General features: G+C 36.1%; 2 protein-coding genes across 4 annotated transcripts in view; both read right to left on the bottom strand.

Moving 5' to 3' along the window:
* Positions 1-23,917, bottom strand: part of IM (Alternative oxidase family protein) — a 158,083-nt gene that overhangs the window by 6,119 nt on the left and 128,047 nt on the right. For both annotated transcript variants that reach the window (XM_089806972.1, XM_089806973.1), the window contains one exon: positions 6,586-6,654. In XM_089806972.1, coding sequence (XP_089663098.1) covers positions 6,586-6,654 — 69 coding nt within the window. The remainder of the gene's footprint in view (positions 1-6,585; positions 6,655-23,917) is intronic.
* Positions 16,472-18,907, bottom strand: LOC149534976 (uncharacterized). Of its 2 annotated transcripts, XM_089806974.1 has the most exons (3): positions 17,807-18,318; positions 17,384-17,672; positions 16,472-17,265 (listed from the first exon to the last, which is right to left on the bottom strand). In XM_089806974.1, the coding sequence occupies exons 2-3, from the start codon at positions 17,492-17,494 to the stop codon at positions 16,702-16,704; spliced, it is 675 nt and encodes a 224-aa protein (XP_089663100.1). In that variant the 5' UTR covers positions 17,495-17,672; positions 17,807-18,318; the 3' UTR covers positions 16,472-16,701. The 2 variants fall into 2 exon arrangements, with proteins under 2 accessions (XP_089663100.1, XP_089663101.1); XM_089806975.1 differs by lacking the exon at positions 16,472-17,265 and having other exon boundaries at positions 17,529-17,672; positions 17,807-18,907.

The following is a 23,917-nucleotide window of genomic DNA, read 5'->3' as shown; positions in this document are numbered from 1 at the left end:
AGGTTTCTCTCAGAAAGTAGGTATTGATTATGAAGAAACCTTTGCCCCTGTTGCCAAGTACACTTCAGTCAAAACAATCCTAGCAATTGCAGCATCCAAAAGATGGAAAGTACATCAGATGGATGTCAAAACAGCATTTCTCAATGGTTAGATTGAAGAAGAAGTTTACATTGAACAACTAGAAGGGTTCAATACTTATGACAGCAAGACTCATGTTTGTAAATTAAAGAAAGCACTTTATGGACTCAAACTGGCTCTCAGAGCCTAGTATGAAAGAATAGATAATCACCTATTGAAATTAGGATATGCCAAAAAAGAAGCTGACCCAAATCTATACTTCAAAATTGAAGGTGATGATATGGTCATTCTTGTATTATATGTTGATGATTTGCTAATTATAGGTGAGGAACATCTCATAAAGAAATGTAAGCAAGAACTCACTGCAGAATTTGAAATGAAAGACTTAGGGTTACTTCACTACTTTCTGGGATTAGAAATCTGGTAGCAAGACAATTGTATTATACTAAACCAGGGAAAATATACAATTGATATCTTAACCAAATTTGGAATGGTGGAATGTAAACCGGCTGCTACCCCTATGGAAATAAATCTACACAAACTAAAAGATGATATGAACAAATTTGAGGCTGCAGATCCCACTTACTACAGACAAATTATTGGATCCCTGATGTATTTGGTCAATACTCGTCCGGACATATGCTATGCAACTCACACCTTGAGTCAATTTATGTGTGCTCCTAAGAAGATACATTTACATGCAACTAAATACATATTGAGATATCTGAAGGGTACTGTTGGAATGAGAATCAAATATGACCAAGTCAACCTTGAACTACTTGGATATTCAGATTCTGATTGGGTTGGAAGCTCCATTGAGCGAAAGAGTACTTCAAGATATTGTTTCAGTCTTGGATTTGGTATGATTTCTTGGTCTAGTCAGAAACAAACTTCAGTAGCATTGAGTTCCACCAAAGCTGAGTACATTGCATCTTCCTTGGGTGCTAGAGAAGCGGTATGGCTACGAAAGTTGCTCTCGGATCTCTTCAAAAGACATTTGAAGCCCACTGTGATTTATTGTGATAATCAAAGTTGTATCAAGCTTTCTTCTAATCCAGTATTTCACAACCGCTCCAAACATATTGAAATTCTATTCCATTACATCAAAGATATGGTGAATCGGGGAGTTATTCAATTGGAATACATATGTACAAATAATCAAATGGTTGATATCCTTACCAAGCCTCTTGCTAAAGTGAAACTGAAATACTTCAGATAAAAACTTGGTATGATTAATTGTAATGGCAAATTTTTGAAATAAAATATTTATTTCATTTAAGTTTATGCCTCTATTGGTTACTTAGTAGTATTTGATATGTAATGAAAGGTGACGATTTTTCATGGACATATTCATTTGTAGAAAATTATTTACAAGGTGACGATCTTGTAAATAATAAACCTATTATGAGTATCTCTAGACATTGCTTAAGTGCAAGTAGAGATTATATGGGCATCTCTAGACATTGCTTAAGTGCAAGTAGAGATTATGAATGTATCATGGACTTCTCTAGACATTGCTTAAGTGCAAGCAAAGATCATGGAAACTTTATCACAATGGATATCTCTAGACATTGTTTAAGTGCAAGTAGAGATCATTTACTATGCTGATTATATGATGATTCTAACTTAATTAATGTTTTACTTCTCCCTAGCTAAAGAGGGAGTGTTAATGTTTAGTGTCAGAAGAAGCAAAACATGAATTAATTAATATTCTGAAACTACTGCTGATTCCATAATCACAAAGATATAAGCATACATATATATATATATGCATTCTTACATCCCTGTAATAGTTCATGGATTAACAGTAGTATTGAGATCATGTTATTGATTAATTGGCAGACTTAATAATGATCAGGCACTTATGTTTATCATGCCTTGTATCGGGTGTCAATACATATCGTGCCTTGTTATTATCGAGTGTTAATTCTTATCGTGCCTTAATTTGTTATCGGGCACTAACTTATGCAAAGTTTGGTTGTTCTTTAAACTAACATGCCTTTGAAGAGGCATGTCTCTTTGGAGTCATGTCTTTCACCCTTATATATATGTGCATAAGCTGCTGCAGGAAAGCATCAATCACATGGCATTCAAGTACCTGCAGTTAGCATCAACATTGTAAACATTACTTTCAGCTATCACCATCAATTTGTTACACAACAATCCAGTGTTACGATTACTGCTGAAGGAGAAAGATAATCAAATGCATTACTGAGATCGTTGCCAAAGATAAGTAAATATATTTTGCATTATTCAAGTAAGATATTCTCTACAAGCATTTATTTGTAATTGTTTTATCTATCAGAGATCCACAATAATTAACATTAAGCATAGTCTAAAACAAGTAGTCATTGTTTTCCAAATTCGTAATCAATAGGTAAACGGAAAAGCTAACATATTTTTATTTCTCTCTCTCTCTCTCTCTCTCTCTCTCTCTCTCTCTCTCTCAAACACACATACACATACTCACTAACTAAATAACTCCTAAGATATCTCTTACTAACTCCTAACCCCTCTCTCTCTTTATCTAACTTGTTACGCTTAAGCGGTGTCTCTCTTTGAATAATCCCTAAGTTCCCCCCCCCCCCCCCCCCCCCTCTCTCCCTCTCCTATTCTCCCAATATTTCTCTCTCTGTCCATGTCTAATCCTCCCTCTCTCTCTCTCTCTCTCTCTCTCTCTCTCTCTCTCTCTCTCTCACATATTCACTCCATATTTCTCACTCTCTCCATTCTATCTCCTAATCTCTCTCTCTCTCTAACCCCTAATCCCTAACTTGCCCCCCCCCCCCCCCCCCCCCTCTCTCTCCCTAACCTCTGATTCTTAAAATGAGAACTTCATGAATTGAGAGAGAGGGGGGTTAGGGATTAGGGGTGAGAGAGATATGGGTAAGCGGTTATAAAGAGGTTTGAGAGAGAGAGAGAGAGAGGGGATATATATATATATATATATAGGAGAGAAAGACTAGGGGATAGGATGGAGAGAGTGAGAGGAGATTGGACATGGACAGAGAGAGTGAGTGAGAAATATGGAGAGAATGAGATACGATGGAGAGAGCAAGAGGGGAGGTGATAAGATGGAGAGAGAGAGAGAGAGAGAGAGTTTAGGAGTTAGTGAGAGAGGGGGGCTTAGGGATTACTCAGAAAGAGACAACGTATAAGGGTAACAAGTTAGACGGAGGGAGAGAGAGGTTAGGAGTTAGTTAAAGAACGTTAGAGGTTAGGAATTCATAAGAGAGATATGTACGAGTTATTTAGTTAGTGATCGAGTGTGTGTATGTGTGTTTGAGAGAAAGAGAATCAAAAATATGTTAGCATTTGTGTTTACCTATTGATTACGTATTTAGAAAACAATGACTACCTGTTTTAGACAATGCTTAATTCAAATTGATGGCATGGTAAATTTAGATGACATAGGATTGATTTTATCTATGTCAAGTGGTAGATCTCTTTAATAGCTTTCCAACGCATTCTGAACAGAATCAGTCAGACTCCTATGTGAAAGTTATGGCTTCCAGAGTAAAGTCTGTTTTTATTTCTTCAACCCAATCGGGTTTTGAAGAAATTTTTTCACTTTCATAAATCAATCGGGTTATTTGAATCGTAGAAACCCAATTGGGTTATGGCTTGGTGATATAGCATAGGGAAATGACCCAAAGGCTTGGGAAACTATTCTCCCTTCAATTTTTTCCTTTAAACATTTTTTCATCTTCTAAGATGAATTCTTGTCTTTGCGTCCATTAGGTTCTTTAATAGTGAAGTGGGTATCTCTAAAATTACCATCATAATATTACACATCTTAGCTTTCTAACCATATAAATTTTTCTATTTTTGGACAATATTAACAATGCAAACTTTAATTACTTTTACCAATGACTCGACATTCCTCACAGACATTTGTCTACCACTTTTTTTAATAACTTTTGATACACTAAACCAAATTCAAAATAAATTATATATTATTGTTCTACACTTGATTCTATACACTTTCAAAAAAAAGTTTCTATTTTCAATTATTTTGATGCAAGTTATGCTCAACACACGAACAAGTACCAAAATTTCAGGATGTAGTCTGTTCAATAATTCATAACAAAAAAGATACTCATCAGAAAATTACAAAAAAAAATACACAAATTCTAGATATGACTCTTTAACTACCATCCTATCAAAGGGATATGCTAAATACTAAATATAATTGTTTTTTGTGCTACACACAAAAGCAACTATGTTATGTTTTCTAAAAAAATTAGGAACTGTTTTTCATGTGCGCAAGGTTTGACCCACCTAATCTTATCCATTATGTAAAAACTCTAGTAGTTTAGAAAGTAGATTCAAAGCACTACAATTTATATATTTTACACATTGTCATTTTGAGTGGATGAACCTCAAATGTCTTGTCCGAGTTCAGATTTCCCTAATTTCTGAAAAAAGGTGTCTGCTTATACCCCCTTTTTGTACACCATCTTGGTGCACTTACCCATGACCAAACATTTTCTATCATGTTTCCTTAACTCAAATTAATAACATAACTCAGTTTGTTGATGTTTTAGTATATATTTATATATATCAACCATGTTGCTTAGACATGAAATCATAGAATAACAAGAGTTCTGAGAAAAGATAGATACCAACAACTAAGAAACTCAGTCATTAGTTATTGCATTATAAACCAAGAAAGATAGATAGTCATTAGTTATTGCATTATAAACCAGAAAAGATAGATACTCAGTCATTAGTTATTGCATTATAAACCAGCAATACAATAACTTCATAAATATTCCAATCTTACTTATAGAAGGTTACAGCCATATTGGATAATAAGAAAGAACCTGAAATGCAAGGTGAATTCCATTGCAAACCCACTCTAAAGATGAACTAGGTTTTTATCCAATCCACCAAGAATCCTGAAGGTTTTTCTCCTCATGTTCCAGCAAGAGAAAACTAGAAGCTATTCTCCAAAAAGAAATCAAAATCAATCACAAATCCAAGCATAGCTGCAAATGAGCTCCTCTCCCCATATTAAGCTCTCTCTAGTGACTCTTCACATTCCTCCTTTTGTCCTTCATCTTCATCCCCTTTCGTCACCAAATGAACTTCAAATAATTTACCTTAAGCTCCATCTAATTCACTTGAGAAATATGTTATGCATTAGGCTTAACTTTCTAAAGAGAATCCCACATTGGAGACATCACACACTATAGCAATGTTTATGACTTTCTATCTTAGGGAGATTACCACCATATAGAGATTTTGAAGTTGCTAATGGGTACAAGCAAACATTTAGTACACTCTTTCAAGATCCAACAGTGGAGAAAAATATTAGAAGAGAATTTGTCTTGTTTATCTCAAGAATAAATGGTATTCCTTATGCTATTAATGACCAATCCAAAATGGATGCTACTACATAGTGGTACCTCCATGGTCAACATTATGTGTATCTCCAACCTCTTGCAATCAAGATCCTCTCACAAGCAAGTTTTTATTTTATTTTCTAAACCACTTGTATTGTAAAATTTAGTACTTGGCATTATTTAGTTTATTTTGCATTTTCTATGTTTCACTTTGCTAGTTTTCTCTCTAGGTTGCAAGTTCTTCTATAGTTGAAAACCACTCAGTGAAGTATAACTGGTTGATGGCAAAAAGAGTTGAAGCTTTGGTGTATATTCATTCCAATTTGCATCTTCTGCCACATAAGGATTGCAATACAATGAGGGGGCAGAGAAGATTTGGGATATAGCAGTTGAGTGTACCAACCTGGATGCAACTGTTGAGGATCTTGCTAGTGTTGTTCTATATGATCATGATGACATACTTCTTACACATCAAGTGGAACCACTTTGCTTTGAAATGATCTAGAACTTGTAAGAGTTGAAAGTCCAATAGACGATTTTTTTAATAATCCTTTTGATGATTGATGAATCATGAACTATATTTTGTAATTGTAATAATTTTCATTGGAATTGTGAATGCAGGCATATATAATATGGTTTATTTGAATATTTTTTAACTATCAATTGGCATTTGACATTGATCAATGATGTATCAAATTATCAAATGATTTAGTTTTACAATTCTGTATATTTCTTTAATTTTCTTGTATCGAAGATATATATGCACACACACACATGAATATAAATGTAGTCAAATGCATCAGAACCTCTCCCCCCCTGCAAAAAAAATGAAACATTTCAAGCATTCATGTATCGAGTTCTCGTACCAACATCTGAACTAGTAACTAAGATGCATATACTTAGACAATAGAGGCCAATATTTTCCCTCCAACGAAAGTCTCATCCTCGATCTAAACATGCTTGCAATTACATGTGAAAATAACACAAAATGTATGTCACTTAACAATTTTCTCATTAAGTGTTGCACATATATTTAAATGAAACTAACACAAAAAATGCTTCTTACAAGTATATATTACAACCAGATTCAAATTAATATTTGCAAGGATTGAGGAGAATCCTGAATTATGTCAAGAAATAACTGTGAAAAGTAGCTGACCTCCTTGGAGCGTGATAAATTTATCATATGTTGAATAGGCATGTTTTTCCACACATTCGGAAAAGTGATCTATCAAGAAAATGATGAAAGTCAAAATTTATCTTAAAAACAACAAATTTCTAATCTGTTCAGCATAAAAACAAAATTTGCATATACTTGTAGTCTTGTATATGAACAACTCGTGCAAACAGAAAATATTAAATTTGTGGTGATGATAAAACCTGAAAGGGTTAGGAAATCAAAGCATCATGTTCTTTACAAGTACAATTTCAATCATTAAAGTTATGAATTGAATAAGAAATCTAATGCATGTACATTAAGTGTGACTTAAGCGGTGAAGGCTGAGCATTGCCAAAAGTATGCCCAGGTTAAAATCACCAAAAAAGTTGCTATACAAAAGCTTGCATTAGCCATAATAGTGTGGATCTGAAACATGGAATGTCCCCATTTTTTGCAGGTCTCTGCAGTTGGATGAGTCAGTTCATTTTAGCAGCCCTCATGAGTTGACAGGGTGACTAGGGGGTCTCAATTGCAGACTTACTATCTTTAGTAAGTCTAATTTTGGCAGTTGCCATTTTTGGCAGTGCAAGGTGGCTTAAGGAGTTTGTCATCACCTGCAGTGGATGTGGTTGTTAATTACGTGAGCTCATATTTATTGATTAATTATTAAAGTCGCATTATTATATAATAATATTTTATCATAATAATGTCGTTAGGAAATATTACTAAAAGAGTTGTGTTGGAAAGTTTCAGGAGCTGAGTTCTTTTCGGAAATTTTTGCAGTTCTGGAATTAAGTTCTTTTGTGAAACTTTCACCAACAAGGGATTATAAATATGAGCTCATTTCATTGGAAAAGGTATCGTTAAATATGGATTTGCTTTTATGGTCTTCATGACTCTTCTGAGTTGTTGGTTTTTGTGCCCTTGTTGAGTTATAAGGCTTTAAGGTTGGAACCGAGTTTGAATCCCTACTAAGGTATAGTGATTTCATAATTTGTTTGAGTCTTCATTTCTGTTATTACTGTTGCTTGGAAGGAGTAAGGTTGGGAGTTCTAGTGTGTGAAATTCTGAGATTGCATTTGCAATTTGTTCCTGGGACAAATATGTTTGCCATTTCTCCTACTGTATTTTACCATGCCTAAGGAGAGTTGTTGTTGTGGTTCATTGATGGGTTTCCTGGAAGAGAATTGGAGACCAATTAGCAGATCTGCGTCCAAGGTTTTGAGGGACTATTTGAAGAATTCTGGCTTTTGTTACCCTTCAAGCAAGGTTTCAAAAATAGAAAACACGGGCTTGCATTTATAGTGGGTTGTGCAGCATTCTGGGGCTAAAGTGACTGTATTTGCATAGCCTGCAATCAATGTTTACAAGCCTGCGATGAGACTTTAGGCTTGCGATCATATGTTTTGGCATGCAATCAGGGATCAGTAGCCTGCATATTAGAAACAGAAGCTACAAATTGATCGATCACCTGTGGCTGGACATTTCCTATGGCCTACATGAGGGGTTGAGTTAATTGCAATTGTTTACTAGGTATGTTGGACATTTTATATGATTTGCAACACAAATTGGAGACCAACATTTTTTATTATTGGTTGCATCAAGTGGCTAGGTTTTGACTAGTAGAGTAGGGATTAATACTTTTTTTGCCACCCAGCTAGAGAGTTGGCCCAACACATATTAGCTTACTAGTTCCTTATAAATTCTATGTGGAAATCAATTGAATTATATGAATAAGTGGCAATGGAATATCATTACAGACTTGCTTATTAGCTATTTATTCAATGTCCAAGGTTGTCATATTGAGTTTGGCAAAAATAAATGTTAATTTCTGAATTGAAATATATAGGAGTTGATTTATTTTCAACTGTCATTTCCATTGAGTATTTTGTAACTTGCCTAAATATTTAAGACGTAAATTATGAGCATGAAACATATTTGTAGCTAATCAGCTTTACAGTTGCATAAAGTTTGTTTATCAAATGTTTGACGCAACGACAAACCATTAAATAATTAAGAAGTTTAGTGTTTGTCAAAGCGCGAACCAGTGAGGGTTATTACAATGGCATCAGAGCGGTTTCCTGCCAGCTTGTAGGAATTGGGATCTGCTATTTTTTTTATTAGTGCTTAGTTACGAGATTGCCAGCATTTGATTTTGTGATTGGTATTCAGTATTCACGGAAGGGTGACAGGAGATTTATTCCGGGTAGACAATATACCCGCAAAGAGTGTACTTCACCACCTAGGGATGAAGGAACTGTGATATAGTTGGGTATTTTGAATGGTTGAATGTGTTAGTAAATGAGATGAATCAACATCACAAATAGATGACCCAACTGATTTTGAATCCGAGATTTGAGCAGAGCATGATATTGCTTTTTCGAAGAGAAAGATGTGATGATACCAGTTGCGGCTATAAAAGTGCATGACATTTCTTATGAGACGCCGCATAAGTTGGGCACAGTAGAGGTGGAATGTGATGAGAATTCATGGCAGGTTGAGTCGAATGATGCAATTGTTGGCATTAGTTCCAAGGATCATGCATTTGATGGTGATGAAGCGATAGTAGGAGTAGAAGCACGTAATAATACGAGCATATCAGCAGCTACTTCTATGCACATTGAGCCATTTGTTGAGGATTTTAGCGGTATGCAAGTAGTTGTAGATGCGTTCTTTGATGATAGTACACATGTTATTGATCAAGAAGTGAGTGATGTCGAGACAAAGTCATTTTATAGTTCAGATCAACATGGTGGTGAGGTTCACTTCGTGGACAATCCTATGTTCGACATGGATGAAACATTGTCTTATGACAATCCACTATTTGAGGTTGATGTTGCTCACTCAACTGAGTGGAGTTGGACTTAGTTCTCATCATCTGCAGACACAATTCAAATTCCTATGACTGCAGTTGGTGGTGTTCCTATATTTACAGATTATGACGTAGCTACACCCATTGCAGTTGCAGGTGTTGTTCGTTTGAGCGTCTTCGCCGAGATCAGCAGAGAATCACATGTTGCACCAAGTTTTACCTGCAGCTATGTCTTTTGCAGGGATTGTTGGGATTGATTAGGGTTCCAGTCTAGTATATATTATGTCACTAGATACAGGGAAGATGGGTGTCTCGATATCTCCTATGGAATTGTCTTCTGGTGATATCCTGACTTCTACATCATTAGCGCACGTTCTCGATATTTTGTTGGTCCTGATGATGTTAGTCGTATGCAATTGGTTCAGCGTTGACAGGGATGCCACATACTTCTTTATTTGGGATTTAGGGTGGGGGTTGGAGTTTAGTGTGTTGCTAGATTGCTTGAGGGCAAGAAATCTTGAGGAGGGACGACTGTAATGTCCTCATTTTTTGCATGTCTTTGTAGTTGGATGAGTTAGTTCATTATAGCGGCCCTCGTGAGCTGACAGGGTGATTAGGGGGTCTCAGTTGCAAACTTACTATTTTTAGTAAGTCTATTTTTGTCAGTTGTCATTTTTGGCAGTGCAGTGGCTAGCTTTGGCAGTTGGTCACAACCTACAGTGGATGTGGTTGTTAATTGTGTGAGCTCATATTTTTTGATTACTTATTAAAGTCACATTATTAGAATAATAATATTTTATTATAATAATGTCATTACAAGATATTACTAAAACAATTGCCTTGGAAAGTTTCAAGTGCAAAGTTCTTTTGGGAAACTTTGCCAACAAGGGATTACAAATATGAGCTCATTTCACTGCAAAAGGCATTAGTTGAATATTGATTTGCTTTTATGGTTTTTGTGACTTTTCTAAGTTGGTTTTTGTGCCCTTTTTGTGCTATAAGGATCTGAGGTTGGAACAATGTTTAAATCACTGCTGAGGTATAGTGATTACATTTTTTGTTTGAGTCTTCCTTTCTGTTATTACTGTTGCTTAGAAGAAGTAAGGTTGGGAGTTCTAGTGTGTGAAATTCTGAGATTGCATTTGCAATTTGTTGGTGGGACAACATTTTGCCATTTCTCCTATTGTATTTTACTGTGCCTAAGAAGAGTTGTTGTGGTTCGTCGATTGGTTTCCTGGAAGAGAATTGGAGACCAATTGGCAAATCTGCGTCCAAGATTTTGAGGGACTATCTGAAAGATTTTGGCTGCCATTACACTTCAGGCAGTGTTTCATCAATAGAAAACATGGGCTTGCATTTATAGTGGGTGGTGATGGAGCTCAAAAGATTTTGGCTTCCATTTGACGAATAATGTTAGAGATTGATGATTTATTGTAATTGGTGTCAGTAAGTTTGATGCAAAACAATACTATTATGATAAAACATTCTTGAGCACACACATAGAAGCCTTATGATCAATTTATAAGGAGATTACAATCATTCTTGTAACATAGTTGTTGGCATAGCTGATTGGAGAAGAAAATATAAACAGATTACGTGAATACATGATGGTCAAGTACATTCTGGTATAGAAACAAAGCACAAACAAATTTCTATGATCAAGCTCATAAGGAAAGATGCATAGAAGATTGATCTACTTCAAGATGAGACATATATATTTGCCAGGGCAGCGACCTGATCAAAGCATAGTCAAATTAATCCACAACACCTGAGGATGGGACAGAGTATGTGAGAGTAATTAACAGAATGATGGTGTATCGCATTATTATTCGAAGAGAATATACACAGTTGCAGTGTCTACATCTGTATCACTCCCATTGTATTTTCCCATTACTAAAAAAAATTTGCCTAGTACGTCGCTGACAGCTTCTTACAGATGATTCCGAATACGAAGGGTGGAAAGGGATTGCAATTGATAGAATCCTCTCACATATACAACGTTTAAACTTTAAAGTAACACACAATGAGCAGCGTAAGCCTTCAAGGAAATCAAAGCAACATTATGGGCGAGTGTGATGGAAAGTCTGGAATATGCAATGATGATTTCTGAAGATCTGGAAGGAGAAACACGCTATGAACGCACACACATATTTTCGATGAAGACCATTGGCGTATTTATTAAGGTTGAAAATCAATGAATCAAAAGCCCAATGAAAAAACACAATTCAATAACGACAGCATGATCGTTGGCAATTGTTTAAAACGCGTGAATATGTGACTAAGCACCTCGCGGGACCAAGTACTTCGCAGGTATAAGGGCGGACATATTACAAATGCGATATTAATCATGCCTTTTCTAAAGCCGATGATATAATAATAATAATGTCTTCTTCCAAATCTCACAAAAATCAAAAACAAATTAAAAGTGTGATGAAAATAGCCGATATTAAAACAAGGAGGTTGGAAACCAATGCTAATTGATTTTTATTATACTAAGTTTTCCATAATGTTGCATGCCATAAGAAAGGGTTAAAAGATACTTTATTATTGGCATGAAGAGGTGCGATTATTAATGGTAAAAGAAGATTTATTAAAACAAGTGTGAGCAATTTTGATTAAGGCAAGGGTAATTTAGTTTTGAAAGGACGCGAATTTTTTTTTTAAAGTCACATCCTTCAAATAGAAAGATATAAATACAAGATGTTTTATTTGACAAGAAGATATACTGGAAAAAGACATTAAAAAGATGTAATCTACATTCATTTGTACGGAGGGATAAGGTGCCTAAATATGACTTAATAATTTAAATTCAAATATTTTATTTTAATAATAAAATAAAATGTCTTTTGTTTATTTATATTGAAGGCATGGAGAATTAAATTGTAGTTGATTCGTCTTTTAAGTTGAAGAGGTCTTTTATGGCATTTTAAACTCAATCATCATAGATATTGTGAAATAATTAATTGTTTCTAAATCTGTGTCGAGTCTGTGTCCCCGACCTTAGGAATTAAAGCACAATTTACACTAGTTTAGAATTGCATATATATATATATATATATATATATATATATATATATATATATATATATATATATATATATATATTTGATCTGTCGTGTCTTGATCGTTAAATTGTTTATAGTTTATGTGCATAGAACATTATAAATTTGTACGTTATAATCTTCATTATAATTGACTCTATTGCTCAAATAAAGCATTGGTCTTTTTATCATTGAAGTATTGGATTTATATTTGAACTCAAAAAATCTCTAACTTTCTTCTTACAAATCTCAAATCCATTGTTAAAATCTGATACAATTCATTCAATTCAAACACTCAGCATTCAGTTTCATTTTAATTGAGTTCAAGGACTTTGCCAACTGAGGAACTATCCAAAGCTTAATTTCGCTATAGAAAAGCTTTGAAACAAGTGATCAAATTCAAAAAGGTCTACCCGCCTAGGTGTAGCGGAGCCTAAAGTGCAAGGGAATCAAGACTTCATTCTCGTTTGTTAGCTAGAACAGATTGCGAAATCCTATCGAACAAGTGGCAAGCTCTTGGATTCCTAATTTGTGGTTTTGGGAACCAACAAATTTGCAACTCTATTGGGGATAGTTGCTCACAACGTATATTGTGAAGTTCCTAGAGTTTCAGATATTGCAGACCAAAATCAATAAGTAGTTGTATTAATTTTGTTTGGAAGCGTACTCTACTAGAAGTAAGAACCCGAAAGATCAACAAATCAATACATTCCTCGAAAGAGGTGGCGACTCTATTCAATACAATTTTCAATTGGTAGCTCTACTGAGGGAGAAGACTCAGAAGGAGATGGTGGATAGTTTTTTCAAATGTATCGATCATTTCAAAGCAAGCCTTTTCATCCAGATGGCATCAGGTGATTGGATTTCAGCAATTTTGATTATGAACCTAGCAAGTTATCCCCAAAGCTTTCACAACTTGTACCAAAGTTGCATGGAGAATGGGATGAATCTACAATTTTGGCATTTGGATGCATTTTATACATTTATAGAGGATTATGAAATTTGCGCAAAAGATCAGGGGATGAAGTTGTTTGTCTAAACATTGAAGGACAATGGGAGACAAGGGTATGAAACATTACCTACACAATGTATCTCATCTTGGAAACAATTTGAAGAATAGTTCCTATGTGAATTTCATGATAGTAGTGCGGAGGATAACATGTGTTATGAACTAGATGAAGACAAAAAATGCAACATGAAAGAAGATCTTAACATGTCTTCACTTGATGCCTTTTTCAATTTGGAAAGATTTGAAGGGGAGTCTTCAACGCATTTGTACATGAGGATGACAAACATTTATCATGAGATACCACCAGACATCAAGCCTCCATATGTGGAATTTATAAAGAAATTTTCTAAGTTAGGAGTCTTGCCAAGTGACCTTGATTTGAAGCTTCTTTTCCAGATATTGGAAGAAGATAGTACTGAAACGAAAAAAACACATCAGGATGTTCCTGATTTGAATGGGGAAGAAGTTTTGGGCCAAGTTGAAGAACAATTCATCCATGATGATACTCATATGCCAACAAATATCAATGAATATGAACATGAGGAAGAGGATTCTCTCAGTGTGGAAGAAATTTCAAATTTGTTAGACATGGAATATAAGATGCATGTTGAGAATATTGGCACGAATTTTTTCTCAATCCACCATGGTAATCAATTTAAAGGATCAACACATACTCTGGGGATACTAGATGGAGGAGATGATAATTCACAAGAGTCATATAGTGCATATGAAAGAGAATTGTATACAATGTACGAAGAACAGGAATTTTCAGAAGATAATGAAGATATTAATCTTGTTGGAAAAATCTGATGATCCAGATGAAAGCTCTCATGAAGATGTGCCTAAATTTTTTATGTTCTTGAATCCTATTGGTTACCAAAACCACAGATTGGAATCCTACGAGTTTTACCAACTCGGTGCTAGGATATACAACCGGTTATGGCCAACTTGACGGAATTGGATAGTGTGATCCGAGTTCCCTGCACTTTTGGCTCTGCAAAACCAAGGCCGGTGTACCTAATCCTGAACAAAACACTTAAGCCCAGGATGCTTATAGCAGATTGGTTAGAATACAAATGCAACAAAAATTTTCCAAACGACATGAATTATAGAAAGCTTTAACTTGCAAATTACGAATTAAGACAAATGAATATACGAGTGTTTTAAATAATAGTAATTATTTGGATGATTGCAACAAATGAATATATTAATTCTTTAAACGAAAGATATGAAACAATTGCCAACATATGGATTGCAAATTATGAAAAAATATGAAGACCAGTGCCGAAGGGCGATAGAGACAGTATTATAAATTTAAAACATACAACTTTATAAAATTCTAGGCACATCAATTATAAACAATTTAGTAATCAAGATGTGATAGATAAAATATATGGACGCAATTTTAAAATAGTCTAGAATGTATTTTAACTCTTGTGGCAAGGAGACAAACTAGACATAGATTTGGAAAGAATTAAATATTTCTCAATATCTATGATGTTCGATCTTAAAATGCTATAATTGATCATGTCCACATATCTATCATATAAATTATTTATAAAAATAATAATTATAAAGGACGAAACTATATAGTATTTTAACTCTAAAGCTTCACACAAATAAAATAAAATAAATATTTCTTACTAATCATGCCGAAAATAAAATTGTACTAGAGACACTCCTTACGAATGATCTGTCCAGTGCAACTTGACTCCAAAATCACATATAAATTTATTCAATAATCCAACATCCTTGAGTTCAGTTCAAAATTTCATTATCGTCACCGATAATAGAATAATATATCAAGTGTGCAGTGATAACTTGTGTAAAAATTTTGGAATTGTAAATGTATATTGTAGCTTATATTTGTTTTTTGCATCTATATTTATAGATTTGAAGGGGTATCAGTTGCTTTCTCAAGCACCGCACCTCTTCCTAACAAATAACTAAATAAAAACTATTTAAACAACTTTGTCAAAATAATCTAAAATCTAAATAGTGGCATCGCCTATTTGTCTTTAGGAACAATATTTAAAGGTTTGTTCAAATGAACAAATATACTTGAGCATTCATATTCCTAACTCGCTCAGGGTTTTCGAAGACTCAGTATTGATTTTGGAACACGATAGCAGTAATTCCTATTAGTTCGCAAGATGGCACCATTCGTATCATTCGAAACTCTGACATCTCCTAACATTTTGTCTTTACTAAAGAGAACTTAGGAGCTCTTCGATTTTCCAAGTTGCAGGTAGATCATGATGCATATACTTTATATGGTTCAATAACACATTATGTATTTGTCCATGGTGCTATGGATGGGATTCATTTTCAATGCTTGGCCATAACAATCATCTTCAGAATTTGATTACGTTTCATCACTATGTTTCTTCTTAAATCTCATACTCAATTCTTTTGAGAGTATTAATATGGTAGTTACTCGCTTAAAACTTTATCCACGAGATGCCCGAACATATGTTTTCTGCCATATTATTTCTTACCGGCATGCTTCATTAGTTTCATAGCCTTCCACTACTTTTGAATATCCAAATCCTTTTCTCTTCCTCATAGACCTGCAATAAAATACAAACTAACATTAGATGAATAATCTGGAAAGTGATTAACACTAGGAAGTATCAAAACTCCCTGCCCAGGCAACAATATCAAACACATGGTAATAGACTCCCACATATTGCAAAAATGATGCGATAAGTTTTGAGCATATTCAGAGATGATATTAGCTATATAATGTAGTTAAATCTATGCTCCACGGAGTTTTCGGGACGGGGACGTTTTAGGGGACGGGAACGTGTTTCCGGTACGGGTACGGGTCGAAGCCAAAATTTAGGGGACGGGACCTCAGGGGACAGCTATAAAATATAGGGGATTTTAAATTTTCTATATATGGAGAATTAGACTTCTTTAGAGAAATATTTCTGATATGCATACCATAACAATGATAAATCATAACATTGATAAACCATTCACCATAGAATACATGAAAATTGAAAACTATTAAGATTAGAATCAAAATGAGAATATGAAATGATGATATATCCGAATATCGCATACAATTAGCAAAAATGCCCAAAGGCTCCAAGTATCAATCTATCATCATCATGCATGAAATGAAAATCAAAATGACATAATGAAAGTAAATACTAGAAGTGTAAATGAGATGTCCAACTCCATAATAATCAAAAGCAATAATGTATCTGAGTATCTGAAAAGCAAAAAGCCAAATATATGGCTGTCCTCTAGGAATCTAAATCTCTATCTAAATCAAGATCATCATCAATCTCATCCTCTGAATCACTGGCAGGGGTAGGCAGAGGGTCCTCATCCAATGGAACTCCAAGTAGCCCTGGGGGTGTGTTATCCTCATCAATATGCAATGCATCCTCAGGATTAACATCCCAACGTAGTGCTGGAGTCTGTCGATACTCAAGACTCTGTTGCTCCTGTAGTCGCAATACACTATGAACAGCCACAAGCTTCTCTAATCGTCTAGAGGTAAGGTTGTTCCTCTTGACCGATTGAATGAAGCTATATCTAGACCAATTCCTCTCTGCAACAGAGGAACTCGCAACCTGTGAGAGAAGACGGGTGGCAAGGGCTTTTAGCTCAGGTGCATCTCTACCATGCCATGTCCACCATCCAATCAGGTCCTTTTGAGCTAATGTAGCTCTATCAGTCCTCGCCTCTGGTCTACCAAATGTTGGACCACGAAGATTGGCAAAGTCAAGCCATTGCCCTCGAATTTTTGTAGCATCCTCTGCACTATACATTTTTGAAAGGGCCTTGAAGAAGCCCTCCTTCACCTATATTGAACAAACAAAAATTAAGAAGTGAGAACTTAGAGTTTATAAACTTTACAAATAAAATAAAATATTTAAAAATGTATTATAAAATCAGAATTGTTTAATAAATTAAACTCACCTCCTCATCATTAGATGGAGGCACTCTCCCAGGCCTTGGTGCATACCATTTTGGATTGACTGCATAGGCTGCCATATGAAGTGGGTTGTTCATAGTGTTCCACCTTTTCATTACAATGGGCTTAAGATGCTCCTCATAGAACTCCAAAGTAGGTTACTTATCTTTAACAGCTTGTTTGATCTGCCCAAGCATGCTATCAAAGGTCTCATAAATCTCTCCAAGGCTAGGAGAGTCAGTATCAGCATATCTAATGACCTGCACAATAGGGTCAATGAAGGAGCAAATGTATCTGCAAATGAAAGAAAATTGCAAGTGAGAAACATAATATGTTAAAAAATTCAGCAAGTGCTTAAATCAGAATTTTTTTTTATTAAATCAGCAATAATAACAATTATGATATCCACCAATTCTTAAGTTTCTTACCTCATTGTGGTCCACCAATTTTCATCTAGGATTCTTCGTTTGACAAGTCTTCCATCTGGGGTGCTTGATTCATGCCATCTATTCCACTCTGCATTGACCACCATGGATTGTAAGGCCTCTTGGACCTCAAGCATCCTCTCCAACAAAATGAAGTAGCTAGCATATCGAGTCTCCACAGGCTTGAGGAATTCTTTTTTGGAAAATGTCCTAAATAATGCAAGAGATGTGTGATGATTGCAAATAAACATTTGCACGTCTCTAGCCTCAAACACCATAGTCTTTATCCAATCAATTTTCCCAAAGTCCTTCAAGGTGTTATTCAATGCATGTACACAACATGGGGTCCAAAAAATGTGTCTATAAGTGCTCTCTACTATCAATCCAGCTGATTTACACAGACGGGCTGAATCAGTGACTACTTGCACAACATTTGAAATCCCTACCTCTTTTATAGCATCCTTCAAAATCTGAAATTGGAAGGATGCATCCTTCTTTTTTCCCGAACAATCAATGGCTCTAAGAAAATAGGCCCCTACTGTACTAGTGACAATAAGATTGATGAGTGGCCGATGTTTGATATCGGTCCAACCATCCATGATAATAGAACATCCATCACTCATCCATGTTTGCCTCATATCCTCCATCAAAATGTTTACTTTTGAGTACTCTTTGTCAAGGATAGTGGTGCGTAATTTAGTCTCTCCTGGTGATACAAATGAGGGACCAGCAGCATAAATATCTTTGCACATTTGTTTATAGAATGAGGAACGAGAAACATGGTATGGTATGCCATGAGCAACAAGAAATCTGCCAATGGACTCTTCAGCTCTATCTTTTGCTTGTATGTTAAATAAATCAGCCACATTGGTATCTCTCTTAGTCTTGGCCTTTCCCTTCCCTTTACTAACAGTGCTAGTGGGAGTCAATGAGGGTGTGGGTGTGCTACTCATAGGACCCCCGGATTTCAATAACTCCCCCTGCACATACAACCTATTGGCCTCAAGTTTTTCTTCCTCCGTAATTTTTTTGCAACCTTTCACCCCTTGCTCACCTATCCATAAAAGATGGCAATACACTCTTGTGTAGCTCCCAAAATAATGCTTCTTACATAAATGACACTCTCATTCCCTACTACCCCCCGAATTTTTCTTCTTATTCTTGTCTACTTTTGTGGCAAATTGTAGGAGAGGTTTCTTAGGGTAGAATGGGCCTTTGGCATATTGTTTTAGGGCTTTGGAAGGTCACTCAAATGGATTAGGCATTGCATCTTCCATAGGGACATCTACATTAGGCTCATCAATGGCTGCCCTAGGTCTTTTTCTTGGTCTTTGTAATTGTGACACTTGAGTTTCTTGCATGGCAACTTCCATGCTATCACTACTTCCCTCACTCTCACTGCTGCTCATGTTTTTGCCTTTGGATTTTACAATGATTTATAGTATACTGCTGCAAGTTATAGAAAAAAAAAATATTTCAATGTTCCATTAACATGCCCTCTCTATGTCATTGAAAAAAATGAAAAATGACAACAAACAACAATGAAGTTTGAATCAAACAAAAAGAAAATAAAAAACATACCTGGAATGAAGTAGAAATGAAGGCAAAACTTTCTCTTCCACCTCCAAAACACACTCCTCTTTTGTTGTTGTTGAATGTTCAATGTTTTCCTCTTCCTCTTTCCAACTTGCAAACAACTCCAAATGAGCAATGAACTCCAACTTTAACTATTTAAGAAGACACATTAGGGTTAACAACTTAACATCCATGTGGGCCCTAGGCGGAATAGAAAAGACTAAAATTTTTTTTTTAAAAACCGGTTTTTTTAACTTTTCAACTCACCCGCGGCCGACTGGAAAATAGGGGACGGCGTGGGCAAAAGGGTACGGGCGAGGGACGGGAACACCATCCCCGGTACGGAAATCCGTACCCAAGTTTCCTATGAAACTTTTTTTGGCGTTTCGGGGACCGTCCCCTTTCCTCTCAAAAAGGGACGTCACAGGGTACGGCCAAAATCCGTACCCGCGTCCCCGTTTCGTACTCGGTACGGGTACTAGGGTACAGAGGCAGGGGACGCGTCCCCGTGGAGCATAGAGTTAAATTGATTGTCCATAGCCATTTCTGTCCACCATCTGATTAATATTTTAATATCTCATGCACAATAATCTCTGCCATTCTTTAAACCTGAGAAATGATATCTTGAAGAAGGGCCAAATCACATCTTTTCTCTGCATGGTAATGGTTCTTCTCTATGCTTTCTTGACCGCAAGTGATGCCTCCTGTATGTGGTCAAGATCTAATTATTCTGTGCAGGTGCAAATGGGTGTATATCCCTCTAGAAACGCAACATGTCCTCCATCTTTAATACTTTCATTTTTAGAAATGGCAAGTATGCATTATAATTGTTTCCATCTTCATCGATATTTTCAGACCTAGATACTTTGTATTTATCAGCATTCAATTTTATATCTCTGCAACTATATGTACTGCTATCCATCGTGACTTTGATTTTGGACATCATTTCAGTTACATGGTGCTCCCTTCATCAATATTATTGCTGACTCATCTCCGCGAACCTTCCATGGCATGTGATCATTCTCTAAATTGATGACTGAATTTATACTTCGATGCTTAAATCTGTAAGTAGATGTTCCGTTACATCCTTGCATATACTAATGACTATGTTATGTATTGTTCATTTCCTGAAAAGACATTCCTTATTCGATGAACTTCATTACTAAATATTATGCCTTTGTGTGTAATATGGATAAATCTTTATTCATCTCCATAGTATATATGCATATACATTTGTTCTTAAAAATCAAAATCTCATTACCTCTTCATCTACTTATATGAACATCTTCTGTCTCAAGTTTTGAAATCACTCACACTTCTACCCTTGTACCTACAATGTATGATTCCATGATCTTGTTTGATGTGGGTGATAAGTCTCCAACCCTATTACTCAAATGGAAACTCTAATCTTTTGAAAAAGTTAAGAGTTCCATCAAATCCATTGTTCAAAGAGGAATTAGATAGAGACATGTCTGAGTTCTTTGTGTTCTTAAATCCATTATTTGATGAAGAATTTCTATGCAATCAAATCTATCAGCATCATGATGAAGATAGCAGGCCTGATGATGATTTTGAAGAATATGAAACTCAAGATATGAGTGAGGACAAGTGTTCAGAAGATGAGATATGCTTTAATGAGCAGGAGTTGTTTCAAACATGTGAAGCTGATATGGAATTAGACAGGTACAATGAGGAGAGTTCATTGGAGATTGGTTCTGAAAATTTTCGTAATGTACTATCTTATCAGGTTCTTGATGAGAGAGAAGTAACATTTCCTAAATCTGAGTTATCTTCAAAATCCTTTTGTCAAGAGAAACAATATCTACAGTATGAAGATGGCCTAGATTGTGCGTGCAAGCATTATCCATTCAGAAAAGACTACTTTGTTGAAGCAAAACAATTGAGTGCTGTCCATAAGGGTGATGCATCTAATAAGGAAAGTTCAAAGTTTTACATGATCAAAATCAGGTGTTTGATAGAGGGAAGACTCAGCGTTCACTTTTGGGGGCCCTGGGGCCACCCAATTTCACCATGCATCATGTTAAACATGGATGCTTGGTCTGCTCATCCAGAGCTGGCTGAAATCTCATTATGCCCACAAGGGCCATATATCCTCAACAAGAGCCACTAATGGAGCTCAAAAGTTTTTGGCTTCCATTTGATGAATAATGTTGGAGATTGATGAATTATTGTAATTGGTGTTAGTAAGTTTGATGCAAAGTAGTACTACATTAAGTTTTACATTGGTGTAGACAAGTTGAAAGAGGAAGGGCTTAGCAGTGTGATCCTCCTAAGTTAGGGTTAGTCCAAGAACCCTGAAAGGCTAGAGAAGAGGCCTAGAGTAGATCCTAGGAGAAGCTAGGGTTAAGGAGCAAGACTTGTCCTTACATCAAAGTGGTATCAAAGCCCCAAAAGATTTGGGATTGTGGATAGATGTTTGAGACTGCAGAAGAGTCAGTAGGTGAAACAAACATGGTGACTAATGCAGAGTTAGCCAAAGAGATGGGTGAGCAAAAGGAGAAAAACAAGATCCTTGAAGAAGCCCTAGAATAAATGAAGACTAAGCTAGAAGAATTTGTTGAAGCAGCCAAGAATAAAGATGAAGGTGGAAGTAGTGAAAAAGGAAAGGCAAATAACAATGAGGAGGACATCATACCTGAACCAGCCCCTCCATTGAATGAAGAGTCATTCTTGAAGGCCATCAAAGCACTAGAAGGAAAATCCCTAGAAGGAATTTCATTGTTCAAAGGAAAGATGGACATTGATACAGTGATGAAGTGGATTAAGGGGATGGAGAAACATTTTGAATGTGAAGGTGTCACAGAGGCACAAAAGGTGAAGGTTGCTAAATCAAGACTCAGAGGATCAGCATTGACATGGTGGAAATACTTGCAAGATGAAGAATCAACATGGGTAAGAAGCCTATAGCTAACTGGAATGCCATGGTGACCAAGGTGAGAGAGAGTTATCTGCCAGAGGATTATAGGTACAGTTGCATAGAAAGAGGCAAGGTCTGAAGCAGAAGGACTTGGATGTGTCCTCTTTATACAGAGGAATTTCAAAAACTATGCCTAAGGTCCAAGATCCAAGAAGAGGAACCTGTTAAGGTAGCAAGATACTTGGGTGGGCTTAAATGGAGCATCCAAGAGGAGCTAAGCCTATGGAACCCTACTACTATTCAGAAGTGTCATCAATTGGCACTTAAGGTGGAAGAAAAGAATAGGAAGAAGGGAGATTCAAACTTCAAAGGTAGTGGCAGAGGAAGAGACCAAAGAGGGCATAGAGGTGGATACCAAGGCAAAGGCAATAATTAGAGAAACCAAGGTGAGTCTAAACTAGAAGAGCAAGGTAGTGAAACTATTTCAAGAGGAGGTTATTCAAGAGGAGGTTATTCAAGAGGAAGAGGCAATCAAGGAGGCTCAAATAGAGGAAGAGGTACAGGTAGGAGCAAATCATATTTTGCAAGTATGAAGTGTTATACTTGTGGTCAATTGGGCCACCCTGCCTATAGATGTCTCGACAAGCCTACTTCTTCAAGTGGTTATAAAAGGGTTGCCTATGCTCATGAGGACACCATAAGTTATAAGGTATCTGAGGTAGATCACATTGAGTCTAAGAGGGGAGAGAACTTAATGTTCAAGAGAGTGTTGCTTAGACAATCAGCCAAGGATGAACCCAAGCATAGAAGAGCCTTGTTCAGAATTAGGTGCAAGATTTTGGGCAAGGTGTGCAAAGTGATTGTGGATTTAGGTTCCATGGACAAGATCATATCATCAAAGGAAGCAGTGGAGAAGCTCAAGTTAGTAAAGGTACCTCATGTTAACCCATACAAGGTAACATGGTTGAACAAAAGGCAAAGTGTGTTGGTGAATGAGCAAACTTGGATTGAGTTTTCAGTTGCAAGTTACAAGGACAAATTGCTTTGTCACATATTGCCTATGGATGCAAGCCATCTACTGTTAGGCAGACCTTGGCAATATGACAGAGGTGTTGTCTATGATGGAAAGGAGAATTCTATCTCTTTCAAGAAAGATGGAAGAACTTTCAAGATTCAATCCTTGTTGGAAGAGGATGAATCATAGTCTAAAACTCATGGTGTGTTGTTGGGTAGTGGGAAGGAGTTCACCAAGGCCCTTAGACATGAGGGCAGTGAAGGATATGTCATTCTTCTTAAGCCTAAGGAAGAAGAAAAGACTAAACAAGAGCCCTTACTCACTGAAATCCAAGAGATGCTTGAAAAGTATAAGGACATTGTGAGTGATGGGACACCTGCAACTTTACCTCCTAGGAGAGTGATAAGTCATCAGCTTGATTTTGTACCTGGTGCTTCATTACCAAATAAGGCAGCCTATAAGCTTACCCCAGATCAGAATAGAGAGGTAGCCAGGCAATTGCAAGAACTCCTAGATCTGGGTCTAATAGAGAAGAGCATCAATCCTTGTGTAGTGCCAGTAGTTTTGGCATCCAAGAAAGGAAAAAAAAGGAGGCTTTGTACAGACTCAAGGGCCATCAATAGAATCACAATAAGGTATAGGTTTC

This window comes from Cupressus sempervirens, chromosome 10 (genome assembly GCF_028749045.1).
Source record: "Cupressus sempervirens isolate cs-2001-9-10 chromosome 10, ASM2874904v1, whole genome shotgun sequence".
NCBI lineage: Eukaryota > Viridiplantae > Streptophyta > Pinopsida > Cupressales > Cupressaceae > Cupressus > Cupressus sempervirens.
Note: the sequence above shows the minus strand (reverse complement) of the source record. Positions and strands in the feature narration are given on the sequence as shown.